This window comes from Phacochoerus africanus, chromosome 14 (genome assembly GCF_016906955.1).
Source record: "Phacochoerus africanus isolate WHEZ1 chromosome 14, ROS_Pafr_v1, whole genome shotgun sequence".
Taxonomy (NCBI): domain Eukaryota; kingdom Metazoa; phylum Chordata; class Mammalia; order Artiodactyla; family Suidae; genus Phacochoerus; species Phacochoerus africanus.
Window position 1 is genome coordinate 20,772,883 of NC_062557.1, and position 20,806 is coordinate 20,793,688.

The 20,806-nt window shown below is 57.4% G+C and overlaps 1 protein-coding gene across 1 annotated transcript; it reads left to right on the forward strand.

The window, feature by feature from the left end:
• Positions 1–700: 700 nt before the first annotated feature.
• On the forward strand, positions 701–19,713 carry KCNH4 (potassium voltage-gated channel subfamily H member 4). Its single transcript, XM_047758792.1, has 17 exons — positions 701–776; positions 2,620–2,853; positions 3,175–3,321; positions 3,448–3,572; positions 4,539–4,782; positions 5,082–5,239; positions 8,398–8,605; positions 9,828–10,022; positions 10,470–10,669; positions 12,445–12,694; positions 13,253–13,497; positions 14,157–14,195; positions 14,402–14,757; positions 15,024–15,130; positions 15,782–15,855; positions 17,167–17,867; positions 19,497–19,713. The coding sequence occupies exons 1-16, from the start codon at positions 701–703 to the stop codon at positions 17,560–17,562; spliced, it is 3,054 nt and encodes a 1,017-aa protein (XP_047614748.1). The 3' UTR covers positions 17,563–17,867; positions 19,497–19,713.
• The last annotated feature ends 1,093 nt before the right edge of the window (positions 19,714–20,806 follow it).

Consider the following 20,806-nt stretch of genomic DNA (forward strand, 5'->3'; position numbering starts at 1 on the left):
AATAATAATAATAATAAAATAAAATGTGAGTTTCCTGCCTTCCCATCGATGCGCCACTGGCAGAACTAACCTCTTCAACTCTTGCTGTCTCACACTGGAGCACAGGGAGCTGACGGAGACGCGGTGGGGGGAGTGCTGAGAAATATCTCAACTTCCAGCAGGTGGCGGTGTGAACCAGACCCGATTCCCAGCGTGGGCGGCGCGCGGGGAAACCCGAGGGGCGGAGGCACAGGAGCCGCCAGGGAAATACTCGTGGGGGCGTGGCCACCCTGGACGGTGGGCGTGTCCATCCATCAAGCCCCGCCCCACCTCTCGGGGCTTCAGCTCCAGGTGGGCGTGTCCCAAATTCTCTCCGGGAGAGACACGCGTGGGCCGCTCCCCACCCGGAGGAGGGCAGCCGAGAGCGGTGAGGGTGTTGCTGGCTGCCCCTCCCGGTGCGGGCCACGTGGCGGGCGCGGGCCGAGCCCGGGGGAAAGAACCTGGCCCGGGGGGAGGTGGTGGGGGACCGAGGCGGCGCCGAGACCAGCGGAGAGCTGCTGGGTTCAGAGCAGAGAGGCGGCGGCGAGGGCGCCGCCGTGAGGGAGGGGAGGAGGCAGGCGGGCGCATGGGGCGCCCCGGCCCTGCCGGCAGCGCGCCCCCTCCGGCCTGGCCGCGCTGAACGCTCCCCTGCGGCCGTGCCTCGAACCTGCGTCCCGAGGCCATGCCGGTCATGAAGGGGTTGCTGGCCCCGCAGAACACCTTTCTGGACACCATCGCCACCCGCTTCGACGGCACGCGTGAGTGAGGCGAAGGCTGGGGCTGGGGTTCGAGCTAGCGGTCAAGTCAGCTTTGGCGTTGGCGGGGGTCGCCTGGATGTGGTGACACCCGAGGCGAGGAGAGAGTGGAGTTACCTCAACTCCTCTCTCCCAAAGCCGCGGTAAAGGAACAGGACGGGGAGTGCCCCGGGAGGAGAGGTGGGGAGAGGACCAAGAGTGCGGGGGGCCGGCGTTGGGGATGTGTGACTGGATGCAGGAAAGGCTCTGTATGCGGCAAATCGGAGAAGAGTCCTTGGGAGCGCCCACTCTCAGGCAGAGCTCTGCCGGGGGCATGTATGGATATCCAAGAGGTGGGACGAAGTGGCCAGGCGCTCTGGGGTCTACTCCCGGAGGACTCCAGGATCCCCTTCCACCAGAGAAAAAAAAAAGAGAGAGAGAGAAACCGGCTTCGACAGGACCTATTTTGGATTAAGGTCACGCGCCCCCAAGTGTGGCGAGTCTGTGTCTGAGGGAGACGAGGCAGTGAGAGAGGGGAGGTCTCTGGCGGAGAGAACTGCCTGCTCTCCCACCCAGCTTGGGCTCCAGGTTCAGCACCTTGGACAGCCACAACCCTCCTTACCCGCCTCTTCTCCCGCCATCCCCTTTTCCTACTTTGGAAATGAGAGATGTTTTCTTGTCCCCTTCGGACACTATGGCCAGGATCTGGAAGGTGGGGGAAGTGGTACCCGAGGGCGGAAACCGAGCCACCGGGGCCCTACCCGCCTCCCCACACCTCCCTTGTTTCCATAGCGCCCATCACCCAGGCAACGGGCCTGGGATGGAAGAAGGAGGCTGCTTGCCCAGGGCCTAGCGCCTCCCAAGCACCTTCAGTATCTCCATTAGCCACTCCACCTCCAGACACTCACCCTCCTAACACCCAGGACTGTGTGTCTCAGATCCCTTCCCTCAGCTGAGACTGCCTACAGAGCCCCCCTGAGGCCTCCTACCCATTGGAGCTAGAGGGAGCCAGCTCAGGTTCTGTCGCTGGGATTGCTGGACCCACAACTTCATTGCTTAAGCCTGTCAGATTCTGAGCACTGGGACAGACCCCCTGAAACTAGATAAGGAAGACTGAAAAGAAAACCTTTCCTGGAAGGCAGGAGATGAGGCTACTACTCATCACTGTCTCCCTCTCCCACAATGGGGATTTGTAAGTTTGGATAAATCTCTTCCTTTCCGTTTCCTATCAAGAAAATAAGCATGGTATCATCAGAATCCCTGCCCTGTCCACTCTCTGATAGGATAGCAGCTATGGATGTGCTTTGAAAGCTGAGCAAATGTGGGGCATCATTTCACCTTCTCAGTGTAACACTTATGATGTGCCAGAATTTGTTCTTCTTAGGTAACTCGTGTAACCCTCACACCAACCGTGTGAGGAAGATATATTATCCCCCACTTTTCAGACAAGGAAGCTGAGGCACAGAAGAGTTCATTAACTTGCCCAAGGTTACACAGTCAGTAAGTGGTAGAGGTGGGGTGCTGGAGCCCATGACTTTACTCACCAATTTGTACTGCCTCCTATGCTAATGGCTCGCCAGATTGAAAGCAGGATGATGAACCATCCACATGACCTCTTGGGGTTCCTTTTCCAATGCCCTAGTAGTCCCTGTCCCTGTTCCAGACCACTCTTAAGTCCTTGTCCTTCTGCTCTATCTCTTTTTACTCTCATTGCAGAATATCCCGAAGGGGGATCCAGGAATCACATAGAAGCCTGGGAAGCTTCTGGCTCCGGGACCTCTGACCACAGCTTGGGGGAGGTACGGCCCACCTGGAAGTTGAGCTCCCCTCCAAGCCTTGACCTGACCTTGACTTCTTCTTCCCACAGACAGCAACTTCCTGCTGGCCAACGCACAGGGCCCACGGGGTTTTCCTATCGTCTACTGCTCTGACGGCTTCTGTGAGCTCACAGGCTACGGCCGCACCGAGGTCATGCAGAAAACCTGCAGCTGCCGTTTCCTCTACGGTCCAGAGACCAGTGAGCCAGCCCTGCAGAGGCTGCACAAGGCCCTGGAGGGCCATCAGGAGCACCGGACTGAAATCTGCTTCTACCGAAAGGATGGTGAGGGGGCCTGGCCTGTCCTGCAACCCTGCCCAGACCCCAGGCCTTACCCAGAGTGCACTTGGCACAGTGGAAGCCTGAGTGCTGGTCCCCACACCGCCACAAACTGATCGTGTGACACTGCTCATCCCTGCCCCTCTCTGGGCCTTGGTTCTCCCATCCGGAAGGTGAAGGAGATGGCTGACATAATCTTTGGGGTTCTTTCCAGCTCTAAGCCTTGGCCAAGCCCTTTGACACTACCTGGGAACCAAAGGGGATGAGAGAGAAAGAGATGCCAAGGGCTGCTCACCCTCCTCCTCCTCCATCTCTCCACACCTACAGGCTCGGCCTTTTGGTGCCTCCTGGACATGATGCCCATCAAGAACGAGATGGGGGAGGTCGTGCTTTTCCTCTTTTCCTTCAAGGACATCACTCAGAGTGGAGGCCCCGGACTGGGTGCCCCCGGAGGCCATGCGGACAGTAATCATGGTAACTGCAGGTCTGGGGGAAAGGTGTGAATGCTCAGAAGTCCTTGCCCAAGGTCGCACAAGACCTCTCCCTGCTCTGCCTCCTGGGATGTGCCCCCACTTATCTCCATACCCTTCTTCCCAACAGAAAATTCCCTTGGCAGGAGGGGCGCCAGCTCGAGACTTCGATCCGCCAGGAGGCAGAGCCGTGCTGTCCTACACCGACTGACTGGCCACTTTGGCCGCCGGGGCCAGGGAGGCACGAAAACCAATGTGGGTCCTGTTTCTACCCCAACATCTCCCGGCCATGCTTCTGAGGCACGCTTGCTAAGGTGTCCCTGTTTCCCTGTCTGATCTCTCCAGTTGCTCGTTCCTTTTTCCGCCCGCTTCTCATGTACAGTTAGCTCCCTGCTCTATGCCGTGTTCTCCCACATCTCCTTCCAGCCCCATCTCCCTTGCTTCCTTGTGATTGACAGGACTCTGCTCTGATGATGTCACATGGGTGGGGCTCTAGTAGCAACTACATCACCTACCTCATGGGGGGTGAAATCCTCAGGTGTGGTTCCCAGGGAGAAAGCCCCCTATGGGGGCCTGGCACCTGGGGACCACTCCTAGGACCCTGATATAGCTGTAGGATTGAGTCTCCAACCCTCGATGCAGTCTGTTATGGCTACAGGGAAGGGGGTGCACCAGGCCAGCCTCCCCTCACCTTTGAGATAGTCTCACCCCCCACTGCACCCCCAGGACCCAAGAGGAATTTGAGGGAGAAGCTAGTGACCCCTCAAGCCCGGGCATGTGCCTGATTTGTCATAATCACCTCCTCAAGCAGGTTGGAAGTTAAGCCTTAGAAATGCCCACCACAGGAATTCCCTCGTGTCTCAGCGGGCTAAGGATCCGGTGTTGTCACTGCTGTGGTTCTGGTTACAACTGTGACATGGATTTGATCCCTGGCCTGGGAAATTCCACATGCCTTGGGTGCCACCAAAAAGAAAAAAAAAGAGAGAGAGAAACAGCCACCATCAGACAAGATTGATTCAAATGGGAGCCCGAGCAGTAGCTGGGCAGAGGAAGGAAGCATCGGGTGCCAGCCCCCAACCCTCTCCCCTGCACGTTCTCTAGCCTCTTGGGTTGTGCTTGTGGAGCCCACTCCCCGCTGTCCCCATTCCTTACCTCTCCCTTCCCCCAACCTTGGCTCCTCTTCCCCCCAAGTGTCCCCAACTGCCACCCCTCTCCCCTTAGAACGTGTTTGAGACAAAGCCATCAGTGCCTGAATACAAGGTAGCCTCCGTGGGGGGGTCTCGCTGCCTCCTCCTCCACTACAGCGTCCCCAAGGCCGTCTGGGATGGCCTCATCCTCCTCGCCACCTTCTACGTTGCGGTCACTGTCCCCTACAATGTCTGCTTCTCGGGTGACGACGACACCCCTATCACTTCTCGACACACCCTCGTCAGCGACATCGCTGTGGAGATGCTCTTCATCCTGGGTTAGACCCTCGGCCCCACGCACCCCGGCGGGTGGGCTGGAGGGACCCACTCATCCAAGACGCGCTCCATCCTGGGCTCAAAGCACCCAGGCATTCAGAGCCCATCCATTTCTGGGTCTTTGAGTCCTAATGGTCCATGAGCCCTAACCCCTGACCCCTGCAGCCTTCAGCATTTAGGCCTCTCCTACCTAAGGACCAGCCTGAAGCCCAATCCATGTTCCCCATTCCTGCCTCCAACTCCAATCTGATCTTCATACCCTTGGCCAAGGCCCCCTAGTAACAACTTCTTTCACCGCCAGATATCATCCTGAACTTCCGCACCACCTATGTGTCCCAGTCTGGCCAGGTGGTCTCTGCTCCTCGTTCCATTGGCCTCCACTATCTGGCCACCTGGTTCTTTGTGGACCTTATCGCGGCTCTGCCTTTTGACCTGCTTTACGTCTTCAACATCACCGTGGTGAGTGGTCTCTGTCCCACCTTGCCGCCCAACTTCAGCACTGCATCGCCCATTAAGGGACCCACCTCAGTGCCAGACTCAGTCACTTGCAAATATGTGTCAAGCACGTGTAATGGGCAGAGCCTGGCGCTAGAAGCCGAGAAGCATCGGAGAGGGTCTGTGTTCTCAGGAAGCTCAGCTCACAATTTCTGAAGGAAGCTGAGACAAATGAAGAGCTAACTAGGGCTACCAAGGCGGCATTGGTCTGAAGCCAAACGAGTGGCACTTTTCACATTTTTATTTAACAAACAACGGCTGAGCATTTAGCTGTCTGCAAAGCACTGTGTGGGGCATGGTCACTGCAGAGAAAAAAGATAAAGATTCAGCCTCCCGGCGGCTAAGCCGGTGGGGACTGCAGGAACAGAAGAGGTGAACAGAGTGCAAGATGGGGCCCAGGTATTGCTGGGTGGGGGCTGGGCCCAGAGCTAGCTGACCTTGGAGTGCCAGGCTGGAACATGCGCATGCACAAAAAATTATCTGCAATCCGGCCAGCACCCGGGAAGCCAAGGAACTGCAACTGGGCAGAGGCGAGGGTGGTCTGGCAAGGGTTCCTGAGAGAGGAGGTGACAACAGAGCTAGACCCTCGATGGATTAGGATTTGGCCGCAGGAGATAAGGAGCGAGCCTTGCGGCGGGGAGGGAGGAATAGTCAGCCCAGACAGGAGGTAGAGGCTGTAGGGTGGAGTGGGTTTGGAGGCACAGAGTCCCGGGACCTGTGTCCTCCCAGCTCCTTGGGGACTGCCCGCAGGCACCCTAGGCGGTCAGCTCTGCACTCAGCTGGCAGATGCTAGGTCTTCTCCGGCCCAAGGAGAGGGAGTCCCACCCTGTGTCCCCAGACCCCCTTGGTGGTTGAGTGGGGAGGTGGAGAGCAGTTTTCCCTGTGAGCGCCTCTCTCTGCCACACTTAGCTATAGCGGGAAACCACCTACACGCAGCCGGATTTAACTAGCCGCCAACGGGCTGTGGGCCTCTTCTCCTGGCTGTGTACACGTGTGTGCACGCTCCCACACACGTGCGTGTGGGTGTGTCTGCCCTGAGGCTCCGGCCATTCCGAGCAGGGCTCCGCCCCCCCACCCCAGGGAACCCACCCCCTACCCCCCTCATGCCCACCCACAGTTCCCCCTCCTCTGGTACCTTCAGGAGCATTTTACTAAGTTCCTTTACACATTGTCACTAAGGAACCTCCCAGTGACAATGGGAAGGTTCAGGGAACCTTCAGGGAACACTTCAGGGAAGACTGTCTTACCCCTCGTTCTCAGGGGTAGATCCAGAGGCTCCAAAAGAGGTTGAGCGGCTTGTTGAAGGTCACACAGCTAGCAGGGGCTACACAGCCAGGAGAAGAGGCCCACAGCCCGTTGGCGGCTAGTTAAATCCGGCAGGAGACTGGAACCAGGTCTCTATAGACTCCTAGTCTAGTATTCTTCCCAGTGTGCCAACCTGCTTCCCAGGAAACCAGGGCACCTGAGTGGATGGCCTGGCACAAGGGCAGAGGAGGCGCAGTGCTGGGGCTGGAGATGCACTGATGTAAAGATGGAGGACCAGCAGGCACCTGCAGCGGTGCGGACTTGAAGGAGCCAGGCCTGGGACATTCTAGTCCAAGGAGGAGAGGAGGGCCCCAAGGGAGTGGGGCCCAGGGGCGGGTGACAGGGGGAAGCCTCGAGAACTCGAGCTTGGAGTCAGGAGCTCTGGGAGCTGGGGCAGGCATTAAGCCCTGGAGCTGGTCCCTGTGGTGGTACCCGAGCACCTCCTTTCCAACTCCTTTGCCTAAAATTAGAGAAAATGGCATGCCGTGACTTAGGAGCTGTGTCGGGCCAGGGCTCTGGGAGATGCTCTTGGAGGCCCCTGAAAGGACAGTGAAGGGCCTTCCTACCAAGATCCCCAGGTGCTGCCCGATACCCCCAGCCCTGGCCTCCAAGCTGCCCCTGCCCAGAGTAGCGAGAAGACAAGCCCCCATCTCCTCATCATCTCCAAGATTGGGAGGGCTAATCAAAGCACAATGAAGGCGTTTTCCTTGTGGCTCAGTGAGTTAAGAACCTGACTAGTATCCGTGAAGATGATGGTCTGATCCCTGGCCTTGCTCAGTGGGTTAAGGATCCAGCATTGCCACGAGCTGCAGCGAAGGTCACAGATGCAGCTCAGATCTGGTATTGCCATGGCTGTGGCATAGGCCAGAAGCTGAGGCTCCGATTTGACCCCCAGTCTGGGAACTTCCATGTGCTGTGTGTACAGCCCTAAAAAGAAAAAAAAAAAAAAAAAAAGCACAATGAAAGCAGTCATAGTAATAACACTAGGTAACGTGTACAGGACCCTCAGCCCTGGCTCCATTAACCCCCACCAAGCTCCACAAGGGCTGAGACCTCCCGAGGACCCTCATCCCCGCTCTCCTAACCTCGGCGTTTCAGTATGACCCTGCCATCTGCAGCTAACACACAAGGGGAGGGGTCCCTAAACCTTCCCCTGTCCACAGATGCCTGTACCTGGGGCACTGGGGGCTTTGAGCAGGGGCCAGCGATCATTCTGTCTGTTCCCCTGCCCTTGACCAGGATTTGCTCTTTTACCAGCGGCGGTGCTAAGACATGGTATAGTCCAAAATAGACTTTGGTGTCAGCTCAGATTTGAGTCCCAGGAGTTCCCTGGTGGCACAGCAGGTTAAGGATCTGGTGTTATCACTGCTGTGGCTCAGGTTGCTGCTGTGGCTTGGGTTCGATCCCTGGCCCCAGAACTTTTGCATACACTTGGGCACAGCCCACCCCCCCAAATTTTTTTTTGAGTCCCAGCTCCATCATGTCCTTAATCTGTGACCTTCAGTAAGGTCACAGCCTCTCTGAACCTTACTCATCTGCAAACTGGAAATGATAATGATAACTGGACTGCAGGCATAAGTCTTTTCCTGAAGATTACAAATACTTAGCCTAGTGTCTGATACACACAGTACTTACCGTTAGGCATTATTAGTTTTAGCATTATCCTTGCCCCCCTGCATTTCCTGGTCCCCTTCTCAGGATGGAAGGGATACTGTTCTTGGGGCGGCTTCCCCTAGCTCCAGGGCATCTGGTGCTCGGGCGCTGGCCGGGGACGTGGGGGGCCTGCTCAGCCTCCTCCGCCGTGCTCACTCCTGCAGACATCTCTGGTACACCTGCTGAAGACTGTGCGGCTGCTGAGGCTGCTCCGCTTGCTGCAGAAGCTGGAGCGGTACTCACAGTGCAGCGCCGTGGTGCTCACGCTGCTCATGTCCGTCTTTGCACTCCTTGCCCACTGGATGGCCTGCGTCTGGTATGTCATCGGGCGTCGGGAGATGGAGGCCAATGACCCGCTGCTCTGGGACATCGGTGAGTCACTGACCCCCCAGCTGTCACTGACCATCCATCTGCCCGCTCTGTCTACTCTAGGGACACCTCCAAACAGACACCTCCGCCAGTACCCCTATCCCCACCCCCATTCCGCCATTTATCTAATAAACATGCATGAGCTCCTTCTGGGATCAAGCGTGGGAATACTGATTAGAAGACATGGTCTTTGCCCTTGGGGGACTCACAGCCTAGCAGGAGAGCAAGACCTGAGACGGGCAATCAAAATGCAGTATGGAAAGCCCTCTGAAGATGGGGAGGGTGTTTTGGGCACTGCCCCTGCCTGGACCCATCTGGTGGCTGGCTCCCCGCTGCCCACAAAATAAAGTCCATTCTCAGTCCACACCCGACGTGGTCCTGCAGCCCTCTCTACCCGCCCTGGATTCCCTTCCTCCCATGACCCCAGGTTGCTGCCACTCTGGCCTCCGTCCAGCACCCAGGATGTACTGCTTTCTCACTTTGGGCCTTAAACATCTTTTCCTCTCTGGAATTTTCTCTCCCGTTTGTCCTCCCTCCTGTCTCCACCTAAGCAACTGTCCTATTCCTTGTGGTCTCAGCTAAAATGCTCTGTCCAGAGTTGCCTAGTGGCACAGTGGGTTAAGGACCTGGCATTGTCACTGCTGTGGCTTGGGTCACTGTTGTGGCACAGGTTCAATCCCTGGACGGGAAGCTTCCACATGCCGCAGGTTCTGCCAAAAAAATAGTTTTTAAAAAATAAAATAAAATGCTCTGTCCTCTGGGAGCCCTTCAGAAACCATACCCCCCTGCCCCCCCCAAAACTGGCTTGGCTCTCCCTAACCCGTTATGATTCCTAAGACATACTCCCTTTTTAATAGCTGCTTTCCACCTGTAATGATTTATTTCATGTTTCTTTCCCCTCCAGACTGTAAGTTCCACCGGGGCAGAGAGAATGTCTGGGTCAAGTTCCAGCACCCTGTACACAGGCAGCACTCAGTAAACTATCGGAGAGTGGAAGGGGCCCTAAACAGTCAGCAGTGTAGGGAGCTGGTAGCCTTGAACTGCAAATGTAACCACTTCACTTTGGGGAGGCCCAGGCACAGGCTGCTCCTCACATTTCCTGGGCAAACCTCCCCCCTTGCTTCTGTAAATACTTGCCTAAGGTCAAGTGCAGGCAGCTCAGGGGAACCCCGCTCTCCACCCCTCACGCGGCAGCCGGAGCTCCTTGCATCCTTCCACCCCCCAGGCTGGTTGCACGAGCTGGGCAAGCGGCTGGAGGTGCCCTATGTCAACGGCTCTGCGGGCGGCCCCTCGCGGCGCAGCGCCTACATCGCCGCGCTCTACTTCACGCTGAGCAGCCTCACCAGCGTGGGCTTCGGCAACGTGTGCGCCAACACCGACGCCGAGAAGATCTTCTCCATCTGCACGATGCTCATAGGCGGTGAGGCCGGGCCTGTGAAGCCCTGGGGTGGGCGTGCCAAGCCCAGCGTGCCGATGGGGAAATCGAGACCCAGAGAAGGCACCCACGGCCAGACACTCGTGTATTCATTCATAGATGTTTGCTCAGCACCGGCTGCATGCCGGCTGTGGGGCAACGCAACAACCAGGAGGGTCTCTTTGCAAAAAGAATGGGAGACCCAAGTTCATGACCTAATTGGGGGGGGGGGCGCTGAGAGGAGCATGAGGTCTGACCCTTCTCAGGACCGCCCTCTATTCCCCGCCCCAACCCAGCACCTGACATTAGGTGGGCACTCTGGAGCCCACTGGCTCTCCTGCCCCTCCCCAGGAACTCAGAGACCCGTCCAGCGCAGGGAGCATCTGGGCGCGGGGAGGGGAGGAAGGAGGACGGAGGGGGCACAGCCCCTGACTGCCCGCTGCGCCCCCGCAGCGCTGATGCACGCGGTGGTGTTCGGGAACGTGACGGCCATCATCCAGCGCATGTACTCGCGCCGCTCGCTCTACCACAGCCGCATGAAGGACCTCAAGGACTTCATCCGCGTGCACCGCCTGCCCCGGCCGCTCAAGCAGCGCATGCTCGAATACTTCCAGACCACGTGGGCGGTCAACAGCGGCATAGACGCCAACGAGGTAGTGCGCAGGGGCCTCCGGATCCCCACCGCCCGGAGGTGCGGTGGGAAAGGGGTCGCCGCCTCCCGGGGTCGCCGCCTCCCAGGGTCGGGGATGGAAGCAACTAGAGCGTGGGGAGGCGAGGTGCTGATCACAAGGGCACGCACCCCCCCCCCCGAATCCACGTCCTTTCTCCTTTACCTGTGGCTCATGCCATGCTCCCTTACGCACCCATTTTCCGAGCACCTGCTTGGGGCCAGCCTCTGTGCTGGACCGGTCTGGTGAGGGAGGCAGACAGGTAAACAAATAGTTCCACTATGAATGGGGCTGTACTGGAGGGATGTTGGTTCCTGGGGGCCCTCATTGTGCCTGGGCCTAGAGGAGTCAGGGAAGGTGGCACAGAGGAGGGGACTTCGTGAAAAAGGGGAAGGAAATTGGCCTGCTACCAGAAGGCCATTCCAGGCAGAAAGAGCAATAGGAACACAGGTCTGGAGATATTGACGTAAAAGAGCGGGTGGGTTCAGGGAACTGAAAGCAGTTCAGTGAGCCTTCAGGAAAGGGTGTGTGAGCGCTGTGGAGGAGAGGGACGGAAGAGTGAAGAGACGTGAAGAGACGGAGCTGGGGAGGTGGCAGGCCCAGCTCAAGGATGGCCTTGGATTTAGATTTTATCCTGTCCCATTTCTAGGCTGGGGAGTGGCCTGCACATCTAGGAGGTATTTCTAAGAGCAGGAGGCTTGGGACTGGGTGATCAGCTGGGATGCAGGAGAGGAGCTCAAAGGGATTCTCAGGTTTCTGGCTTTGGCCTAAGGGTGGAATGGAGCCATTATAGGAGACAGATTGGTCTTAGGGGTGAAAGCGAAAGTTCAAGGCTGGACCATGATGAGGGTGTGGTGCCTGTGGGGAATCAGGGGGAGGCTTCCCAGAGCCGAAAATACAGGTCTGGAGGTAGAGGTGGGGCTCTGGGCTCACAGGGAGGGGGGTGTCATGGAGCCTGTTGCTGTGATGCAGAGAGAGTGGAAGGAGAGCCGAGGGCGTAGGCTGAGGAAGAGGAGCGTGGGGGGGAAAGGGGGACAAGAGGGAGAGGTTGGCAAGCCAGATTGGCCGAGGGGTTCCAAGGCATGGGGATGGAACCAGGAACATTGGTTTGGCCCCCAGGAGGTCACTGGTAATATTCAAGTTCTAGTGTAACCCTGCATTTTCCAGAGGGAGATACTGAGGTCCCGAGAGAGGAAATGGATTGCCCAAAGTCCTCAGGAATTTACACAGAGCTGACTTCTAGTCTGACTTTATTTATTTTGTCATTTTAGGGCCAAACCTGAAGCATATGGAGGTTCCCAGGCTAGGGGTCAAATTGGAGCTGTAGCCTCTGGCCTACACCACAGCCACAGCAACGCCAGATCCGAGCTGCCTCTGTGACCTACACCACCGCTCACCTTAACCCACTGAGCGAGGCCAGGGATCAAACCTGCGTCCTCATGGGAACTCTTAGTCTCCTGACTTGTGAAGACTGACCCACCAGGGATGGTCCTTACCTATGTGGGGTTGAGTAACCAGGACACGTGTGAGTGACCAGTGTGTGTGGCCACGGGCAGTGGACAGACAGGCGAAGACTTAGTCTCTGTCCCAGCACTTGGGTTGGGACACACAAGCCAAACTGAAGTCAGACACCCAGAAGTCTTCCCGAAGGTCACAAATGGGTGACTTGAGCTCTGTCCTTGGAGACAGCAAAGCACATCGGTAGAGCTTAAGTAGCAGCTGCAGGGGGGTGGCCAGAATGACCTATGCCCCTTATGCAGTTACTGCGTGACTTCCCAGACGAGCTGAGAGCTGACATTGCTATGCACCTGAATCGGGAGATCCTGCAGCTGCCGCTGTTTGGAGCAGCGAGCAGGGGCTGCCTGCGGGCCCTCTCCCTGCACATCAAGACCTCGTTCTGCGCTCCGGGCGAGTACCTGTTGCGCCGTGGGGACGCCCTGCAGGCGCACTACTATGTCTGCTCTGGCTCGCTTGAGGTGCTCCGAGACAACATGGTGCTGGCCATCCTGGGTAAGGATCCCACCACCACCCATGACCTGGCCCGGCACCTTCCCCCGGGGCCTCGAGAGTGGCAGGAATCTAGGGACTGAATATCCAGAGTTCCCGGCTGAGCACTCTTTCTTGGTCCCCACACCCCACCACCATCCCCCTCAGACTCTCCCCTAATCCCATTGACCATCCCTGACCCCATCAACTCTCCCCCAAAGACTCTCCCCCAACTCAGTGGATCCTTTCCCGTCGCACCCTCTCCCAACTTCACCGACCCTTCTCCAGCAACCCTCGACTCCACTGACCTTGTCCCTTTAACTGACCCCTCTAGCTGTTCTTTACTGGTTCATCCAATTCCATTGATCCTTCTTCCAGCCTCACTGACATCCCCAGTGAACCATCTCTCACCTTCAGCAGTTGTTCTCCACCGGCCTTTTCCCAACTCCATTGATTATTTCCACCAGTCCTATTGACTGACCCCCCTTCAGCCATCCAGCGAACACACTGACCATCCCTCACTTCCACTCATGGCCTCTTGGTCCCTCTGCCCAGCTGACTGTCCCCTTCTCTTACCCACAGGAAAGGGAGACCTGATTGGGGCAGATATCCCTGAGGCAGGGCAGGAGCCTGGGTCAGGCACAGCCCCAAGCTGTGTGCTGAAGACCAGCGCTGATGTGAAGGCGCTGACCTACTGCGGCCTGCAGCAGCTGAGCAGCCGAGGGCTGGCTGAGGTCCTGAGGCTGTATCCTGAGTATGGGGCTGCCTTCCGGGCTGGCCTGCCCCGGGACCTCACCTTCAACCTGCGCCAGGGCTCTGACACCCATGTATGTAGACCCCCTATGGCCGCCATCTCCTCTGAGGTCTCCTCCTTCAGAGAAGACCTCTCCCAGCCCCAGGGAGAGCCTCATGCATTCCTTCTGCCCTGAAAACCTCATCTCTCAACCCCAGGCACCCCCTTCCATCGCCCCTTCCGTGCTTCGCATCTTCCAACCCCCGACCCCTCCTCCATCGGCCATGATCCAAGCCCATGGACCATCTCTCGCCACCTCTTCTTCCGACTCTACTGCCCCATCTCCCGTGGGCCACCCTTCCGCCCCCACATTCCTCAAAGGACCCCCACTTTGGAGTCCGTCCCCTTCATGGGCTCCTCTTCTGTCGACTCCCTCCCTCTCCGGACTCGGCCTCATTTCCCTGGGGCTTCCTCTTCTCCTCTCACCACATGTTTCCTGGGCCTGTTTTCGTTTAGGCTCTGGGCCAAGTCTGTAGTTTACACCCCTCAACCTGGGGCTTTTACCGCTTTTCAGACTTCAGGCCATTGAGGATTTCTCGGAGTCAGAGGTATTTCTGACTCCGTTCCACCAGAAGAATCCCACATTCTCAGACCCCACACCACGGCTGGGCGGGACTAGGAGGGAGGGCGGGCTGGCCCCAGGGGAGTGGGGAGGTGGGAGTCAGCTCGAACCCTGCCCATGTGTCCCTGCAGGGCCTCAGCCGCTTTTCCCGATCCCCTCGCCTCTCGCAGGTAACGCTTCCTTCCTGGGTGGGGTCGAGGTGGCACGGGGTGGGGGGAGAGGCCCCCCCCCGGGAGTGGGGGCACCTTTCCCTGGCTGCTCTGCCGCAGGGCAGAGGGAGGGGGGATGGGGGAGCAGCCCCCGCCTGCGAAGGCTGTTGCTTAGGGAAGGGGCCTGTTGTTTACTGTCCTGTGACAGCGGCCCCCTCTGCCCACAGCCCCGCTCGGAAAGCCTGGGCTCCTCCTCAGACAAGACCCTGCCATCCGTCACAGAGGCCGAGGCTGGGGCCGAGACTGGCGGTGGTCCCAGGCCCCGCCGGCCCCTCCTGCTGCCCAACCTCAGCCCGGCGCGGCCCCGGGGCTCCCTGGTCAGCCTTTTGGGGGAGGAGCTGCCCCCATTCTCAGCCCTTGTCTCCTCTCCTTCCCTGTCCCCGTCGTCCCTTTCCCCTGCCCTGGCTGGCCGGGGCCACAGCCCCTCCCCTCATGGCCCCCCCAGGGGCTCTGCTGCCTGGAAGCCCCCCCAGCTTCTCATTCCCCCACTGGGAACCTTTGGACCTCCGGACCTCAGTCCCCGGTGAGATGCCAGCCTCCCCTGCCTTCCCTATACCCCTGCTGGCTTCCAGAACCTTCTCTGGGCTCCGTCCCCAGCCTTCTGACCAGTGCTCCTCCATGTCTCCGCCCCCATCTGCCCACCCCACCCTTCCTGATCCACCACAGCTTGCCACCCCACCCCCTCTGACGGCTGCTCCTCCCCAGCTCTCTCTCACCCTCTGCCTGCTCTGCTCTGCTCTGGCCCTTTCCCGCTCCCTGTGGGACTGATGACCACTGCCTCCATCCCAGGATAGTGGATGGCATTGAGGACTCTGGCAGCACGGCAGAAGCCCCTACGTTCCGGTTCAGCAGGAGACCTGAGCACCCTAGGCCTCGCTCACAGGCCCCTCCTGTGGGTAAGGGTCAGCAGTGGACTTCAACTCACAGTCACCCCTTCGCCTGCCCTCCACCCCTACGTCCGTCCGTCCATCCATCCAGCCCCACGTAGTCAGGATCTACCAGATGATGTGCTAGGAACACACAGATGAACCAGCCCTGGCCCGCGCTCTTAGCGAGCTCTCAGTCTAGAGGGGGGAAGACATCTGCGTATTCAGATAAACGAGTCCAGAACAGGGTGCTAAGTGGCACAACTGAGGCAAGAACAGGGCTCTGGGGTAGGAGAGGAGGGAGCCTCTAACTCTCCCTCCTAGAGGAGGGGGCGCTTGAGGTGGGTGGGTCTGAAAGGATGGGTAGGAGTTTGAGGGGCAGAGCAAGGCATTGTGGAAGGGCATAGAGGTCTGGCCAGAAGAGCAGTTGTGTTTCGATACCAAAGAGAAGCTCTGCGCCTAGAGCCTGGATGGCGGGGTGTGGGGAGACGGGCTGGAGAAGTAAGCGATGGGGGCCTGAAACCAGCCCGAGGAGCTTGGGTTTCCCGTCATCCTGACCCCAGAGCTTCCTTTCCCCTTGCTCTCTGCCCCCCCTCCCCCCCACCGGGACAGGAAGGGCCCAGCTCAGGCTGTGGACTCCCTGCATTTACCCAGCATCCCTCCACCCTACTCTGCCTGCAGGAACAACACCCCGCCGGGAACTGGCTATGGAGACCGAGGAGGTGAAGGAGAAGGTCTGCAGGCTGAACCAGGAGGTGGGTTGGGGCTGGGATCAGAGAGGTGCACTTCCAAGAGTTTGGAGTCGGAGTCCTGAATTCAGATATCCACACTAGGACTTCCAGTCTTGGCTCAGCGGTTAACGAACCCGACCAGTATCCTTGAGGATGCAGGGTTCAATCCCTGGCCCCACTCAGTGGGTTAAGGATCCGGTGTTGCCCTGAGCTGTGGTGTAGGTCACAGATGCGGCTCAGATCCCGAGTTGCTCTGGCTGTGGTGTAGGCTGGCAGCTGTAGCTCCGATTTGACCCTTTGCCTGGGAACCTCCATATGCCACGAGTGTGGCCCTAAAAAAAAGACACACACACACACGCGCAAATCCACACTTAGCTGGGTGACCTTGGCCCACTCCCACAACCACTGTGAACTTCAGTTTCCTCATCTGAAAATGAGGATTCACTCTGGCAGGGACCTGCCCATTCACCAAGTCACATGTTCTAGTCCTTTCCTTCCCCTCCCCCTACCTGTGGGAGGAGGATAGTGAGGCTGAGAGGTCTTCAGCCCCAGAGGATCCGGACCCTGCTGTCTGAATCCTGGTGGGAAACAGCCCTGATCCTGCTTGCCCAGGCCAGGCCTTGGCCTCCCCTTCAGGGATCTGGGATCTCAGAGCTGCGTCTGCAGGCGCAGCCGGGCCCAACCCTTGGGAATGGGCCTTCCCTGACTTCTGATAAACATCGGACATCCCAGGGGGCGCACCTGGGCTGGGGGCGGGCCCTGGGGTTGGGGGCAGGGCCAGCCCCTGTTCTGCAGGGTTGAGGACCGGGCCAGCTTCCGCCTGCAGTTCTTCTAGACCTGTGTGTGCTTCCCCAGCTTCGGCGTCTGTCAGTACCTGGGGAACGTGTTAAAACGCAGACTCCTGGGCCCCACCCAGTTTGGAATGTCTAGGGCTGGAGCCCAGAAATCGGCATTTTGACAAGTCCTTCAGTTGCTTCTGGACTCCCTGAAATTTGAAAAACAGCAGACACTTGAGCTTGGGTGGTGTGTCCCCTGGGAGTAAGCCTGCATCTGTCACATCACAGCGGTGTGGTCTCTTTGAGCATATTTTCCTACATTTTGTAAAAGTTGCTGGGGTGGGGGTGGAATAGCAATAGCTGCTGTCCTAAGTCCTTTTTTGAAAGAGGCTGGCGTATTGACATCTAGACAAAAATACCCCCTGCCCTGTCTTCTTCTCAGGGTGGCCAGAAACAGAGAGTGGTTGTGAAAGAACTTTGTAAACTGTAGAGGGGGGTACACCTAGGAAGGTGGTGATGGTTGTCACACCTGGGAGACACTTTGATATGTTTTCAACAGATCTCCCGCCTCAACCAGGAGGTGTCTCAGCTTAGCCGCGAGCTTCGACATATGATGGGCCTGCTACAGGCCAGGCTGGGTCCCCCAGGCCACCCAACAGTCTCAGCTTGGCCCCCAGACCTACCCTGCCCTCAGCGGAGGCCTCCATGCATCTCTCCCTGTCTGTCCGGACCACCACCTAGCCTCCAGGATACTACTCTCGCTGAGGTCCACCGCCCAGCCAGTGCGGGGACAGCAGAGATGGGGAGTGTCCCCTCCGACCTGAGACCCTCCATGCCATCCCCCTACCCCTCAGAGCCTGACCCTCTGGGACCCTCCCCAGTGCCAGAGGCCTCACCTCCGACCTCACGCCTCATGAGGCACAGCTTCCGGTCCAGGTCAGACACGTTCCACTGACCCTGGCCACGGGCCCAGCCTGGCTGGGGTGGGCATTGTGGCCCGCTGTCCAGGGAGGGGCTGGGCCCCCTGGCCTCCTGCCTCGGGTCAGCAGCCACCAGCTGGTCTGGTCGGTTCTAGATTCTCTGACCTTTTTAACAAAACCTGGTCACTTCTGACCCTTTCCCTTTTCCAAACCCTCCTCTATCCTCCTCTGTGAGGGGAGCCACCTGAGGCCGTGGACCCAGCAGGCATGAGATGGACCGCGGTGCCCACTGAGATGGGCAGATGAGATGTCTGGCTTTCTCCCCAGGACCTGGAGGCAGGTAGAGAAGTGGGAGCAGCGGGGGGAAGGGGGAGGGCCCCAGATCTAGCCTGGGAAATGAAGGCCGAGGCAAGAGCAGGCAGGATCTTGGTGTCTACAGCAAGAGGGATGGATTGCAGATTCCACTGCAGAGATTAGCTTAGCGATAACCTGAGGTCACCTGAGGTCGTCTTTGGTCCCAGCCCCAGGGTCTCTGCTGGAGACCTTGAAAGCAATGTTGCCTCAAGACAGGTAGGTTTGAGATCCGGACTGGCACTTGAGGAAGCCAAGATTTATTTCTTAGGCCCTCCCACCATCAGGCCAAGCTGGAGGGGCTGACCTTTCCCCACGGCCCACATGGGGACAAACTCATGACCCCAAACATGTAACCTTGGCTTTCACAGCATTTACTTTTCAAAATAGAAATGAGTCGTCACCTTAAAAATCAGAACAGGAGTTCCCGTCGTGGCGCAGTGGTTAACGAATCTGACTAGGAACCATGAGGTTGCGGGTTCGGTCCCTGCCCTTGCTCAGTGGGTTAATGATCCGACGTTGCCGTGAGCTGTAGTGTAAGTTGCAGACGCGGCTTGGATCCCGCCCGTGTTGCTGTGGCTCTGGCGTAGGCTGGTGGCTATGGCTCCGATTAGACCCCTAGCCTGGGGATCTCCATATGCCATGGAAGCGGCCCAAGAAATAGCAAAAAAAAGACCAAAAAAAAAAGAAAGAAAGAAAAAAGAAAAAATCAGAACAGTTCAGGAGTTCCTGTCGTGGCTCAGCAGTAATAAACCCAACTAGTATCTGTGAGAATGTGGGTTCAATCCCTAGCCTCACTCAGTGGGTTAAAGATCTGGCATGGCTGTGGCTGTGGCTGGCAGCTGCAGCTCTGATTCTACCCCTAGCCTGGGACTCTCCATGTGCCGCAGGTGCGGCATTAAAAAGACAAAAATTAAAAATCAAAATCAGAACAGTTAACATAAAAATCCAAATATCCCGGCTTCCCCAAACAGATTTGGGAGACCTGGCAATCCTGGGCCAACACAGTGCCTGGCAGTAGTCCACTGGCATTGGGTGCCCATTGTCCTCTTTGCATGAGATCTGCACTTTGACTTCTTTGTGGTCCCCACATTTCTTTTCTTTTCTTTTTTAGTTTTTCTTTGTTTGAAAAGTCCTCACATTTTTTGATCATCTCCTTATACCCAGTTAGCTTCCCTCTTTTTTTTTTTTTTTTTTTTTGGTCACACCTATGGTATGTGGAAGTTCATGCTAGGTATTGAACCTGCACCACAGCAGTGACCCAAGCCCCCTCAGTGACAAGAGCCGTGCCACAAGGGAACTCCCACCCTCATTTGAACCCTTTTTTTTTTGGCTTGACCTAACACAAATTTATCATCTTGCAGTTTTGCAGATCAGAAGCCTGAAATGGGCCTTTTTCTTTTTTTAAGTATAAAAAGAAGGATAGTTGATTTACAATGTCATGATAATTTGTGCATCATTTGAACTCTCTCTGTGGTCTCTGTGGGTATCTGAGTTTGCAATCCCTGTCTTAAGGTATGCTCCCAGACTCCTTTGCCCCCGTGTTTTCTGGGCCCAGTATTGTCTATTTCTCCCTCCAGGCTTGGGTCTATCAACATCTCTTTCTGTCTCTCTGCAGGCCGTCACTAAAAGTGGTCTCTTCTGCTGCCAGGAACTTGACGCAGTCCTAGCAGCACTCCTCCCCCCACCCCACCCCAGACCTCAGCCACGCCTGTTCTCCCCTTTCCACCTCAGGGCCCTGACTTCTCAACAACTCCCCTTGGTCTCCAGCTCTCCTTTACCACTCAACACCCTGGGCTCACTTTTGGATAGAAAATAAACTCTTTATTTTTGTAGCGTTGGCTCCGGCTGTTTCTGGGGGTTGGTCTGAGCGCCCCAGGGCTTTGGAGGAGCCTACACGGTAGGTAGTCACTCCCCCACCGTACCCCAGGGTCCTGTTGCTGTCTCTAGGAGGGCAAAGGTGCCAACCAATCCACTTGGCACCACCTTCACGCCACCAGGGGCCCCAGGGATGAGGCAGAAACCGTAATGAGTCACTATGGGCCCGTCATACCCACCCTCCCCCTCACCTGGTCACAGCCACAGACTCAGACACGATATGTGGGAGGGACAGAGCCCTGACTCAAGTCCACCTCCAGCCCTGCCAAGGTGACCCACAGGACTCCCCACTAATCCTGCGTTAACCAATCCTGTGCCTGTTGCAGGCTAGGAACAGCAGGGTCTGGAAGAAGTGCTGTCACCAGCCAGAACCTACTAAGAATCCCACTCTGCCCCATCCCCTTTGCTCTCTTAAGCTCTCTCTTCTTTCTTAGCTTTCACTTCTCTGACAATCACTGAAGGGGTTGGTGGTATGGACGTTGTTAGAGGCACCCTGGTGACCAAATGGAACCAGGTGTGGGCAAGTTGTCCTGGACAGGTTGCAAGGTCCATTCTCCAGCTCAGGCTCCAGGGTATGTTTGGTGTTGGCTGGTGTCATAGGAACAATGCCCACAGCTGCCTCCGGGTGAGCTAGTATTCCATTCAGGTGCTGAGTAGTATCTCTGGGGGTGAGATGCAGAAGCAGAGGAGCTGTGTTGGGGGGGTTGGGGGTGAGCAGAAGTGGTCCTAATCCATACTGAGGGGAGCAGGGAAAAAAAAAAAAAAAAAAGCCCTGATCCATGTGAGGGCAAAGCGGGGGCAAACAGAAGTGGGTCCAGTCTGCACTTATGGATGGGAAGTGTCTGGCTCTGTGCTTGGAGTTAAGAGACAAGAGCTGGTACTGGTTGAGGGTGGGGAGAGACAGGGGCAGAGGGTCCTAGTTTACTGCTGGGCAGTGGCAGGGGCTCTCCCTTTGATCTTACCCAGTAGCCTCCAGAAAGCCCTTACTATAGCGTTTCCATAATCTTCCCCATATCAAAATGTCCCCACCCGTGGGGCTCCCAGAACTGA

What these genes read in the sequence shown, in the direction of transcription:
- KCNH4 (XM_047758792.1), top strand. Translation starts at nt 701, where the DNA reads ATGCCGGTCATGAAGGGGTTGCTGGCCCCGCAGAACACCTTTCTGGAC. An exon ending in CACCCGCTTCGACGGCACGC is followed by an intron (nt 777 to 2,619) that starts GTGAGTGAGGCG and finishes TTCTTCCCACAG; the next exon opens with ACAGCAACTTCCTGCTGGCC. An exon ending in CCATGCGGACAGTAATCATG is followed by an intron (nt 3,322 to 3,447) that starts GTAACTGCAGGT and finishes TCTTCCCAACAG; the next exon opens with AAAATTCCCTTGGCAGGAGG.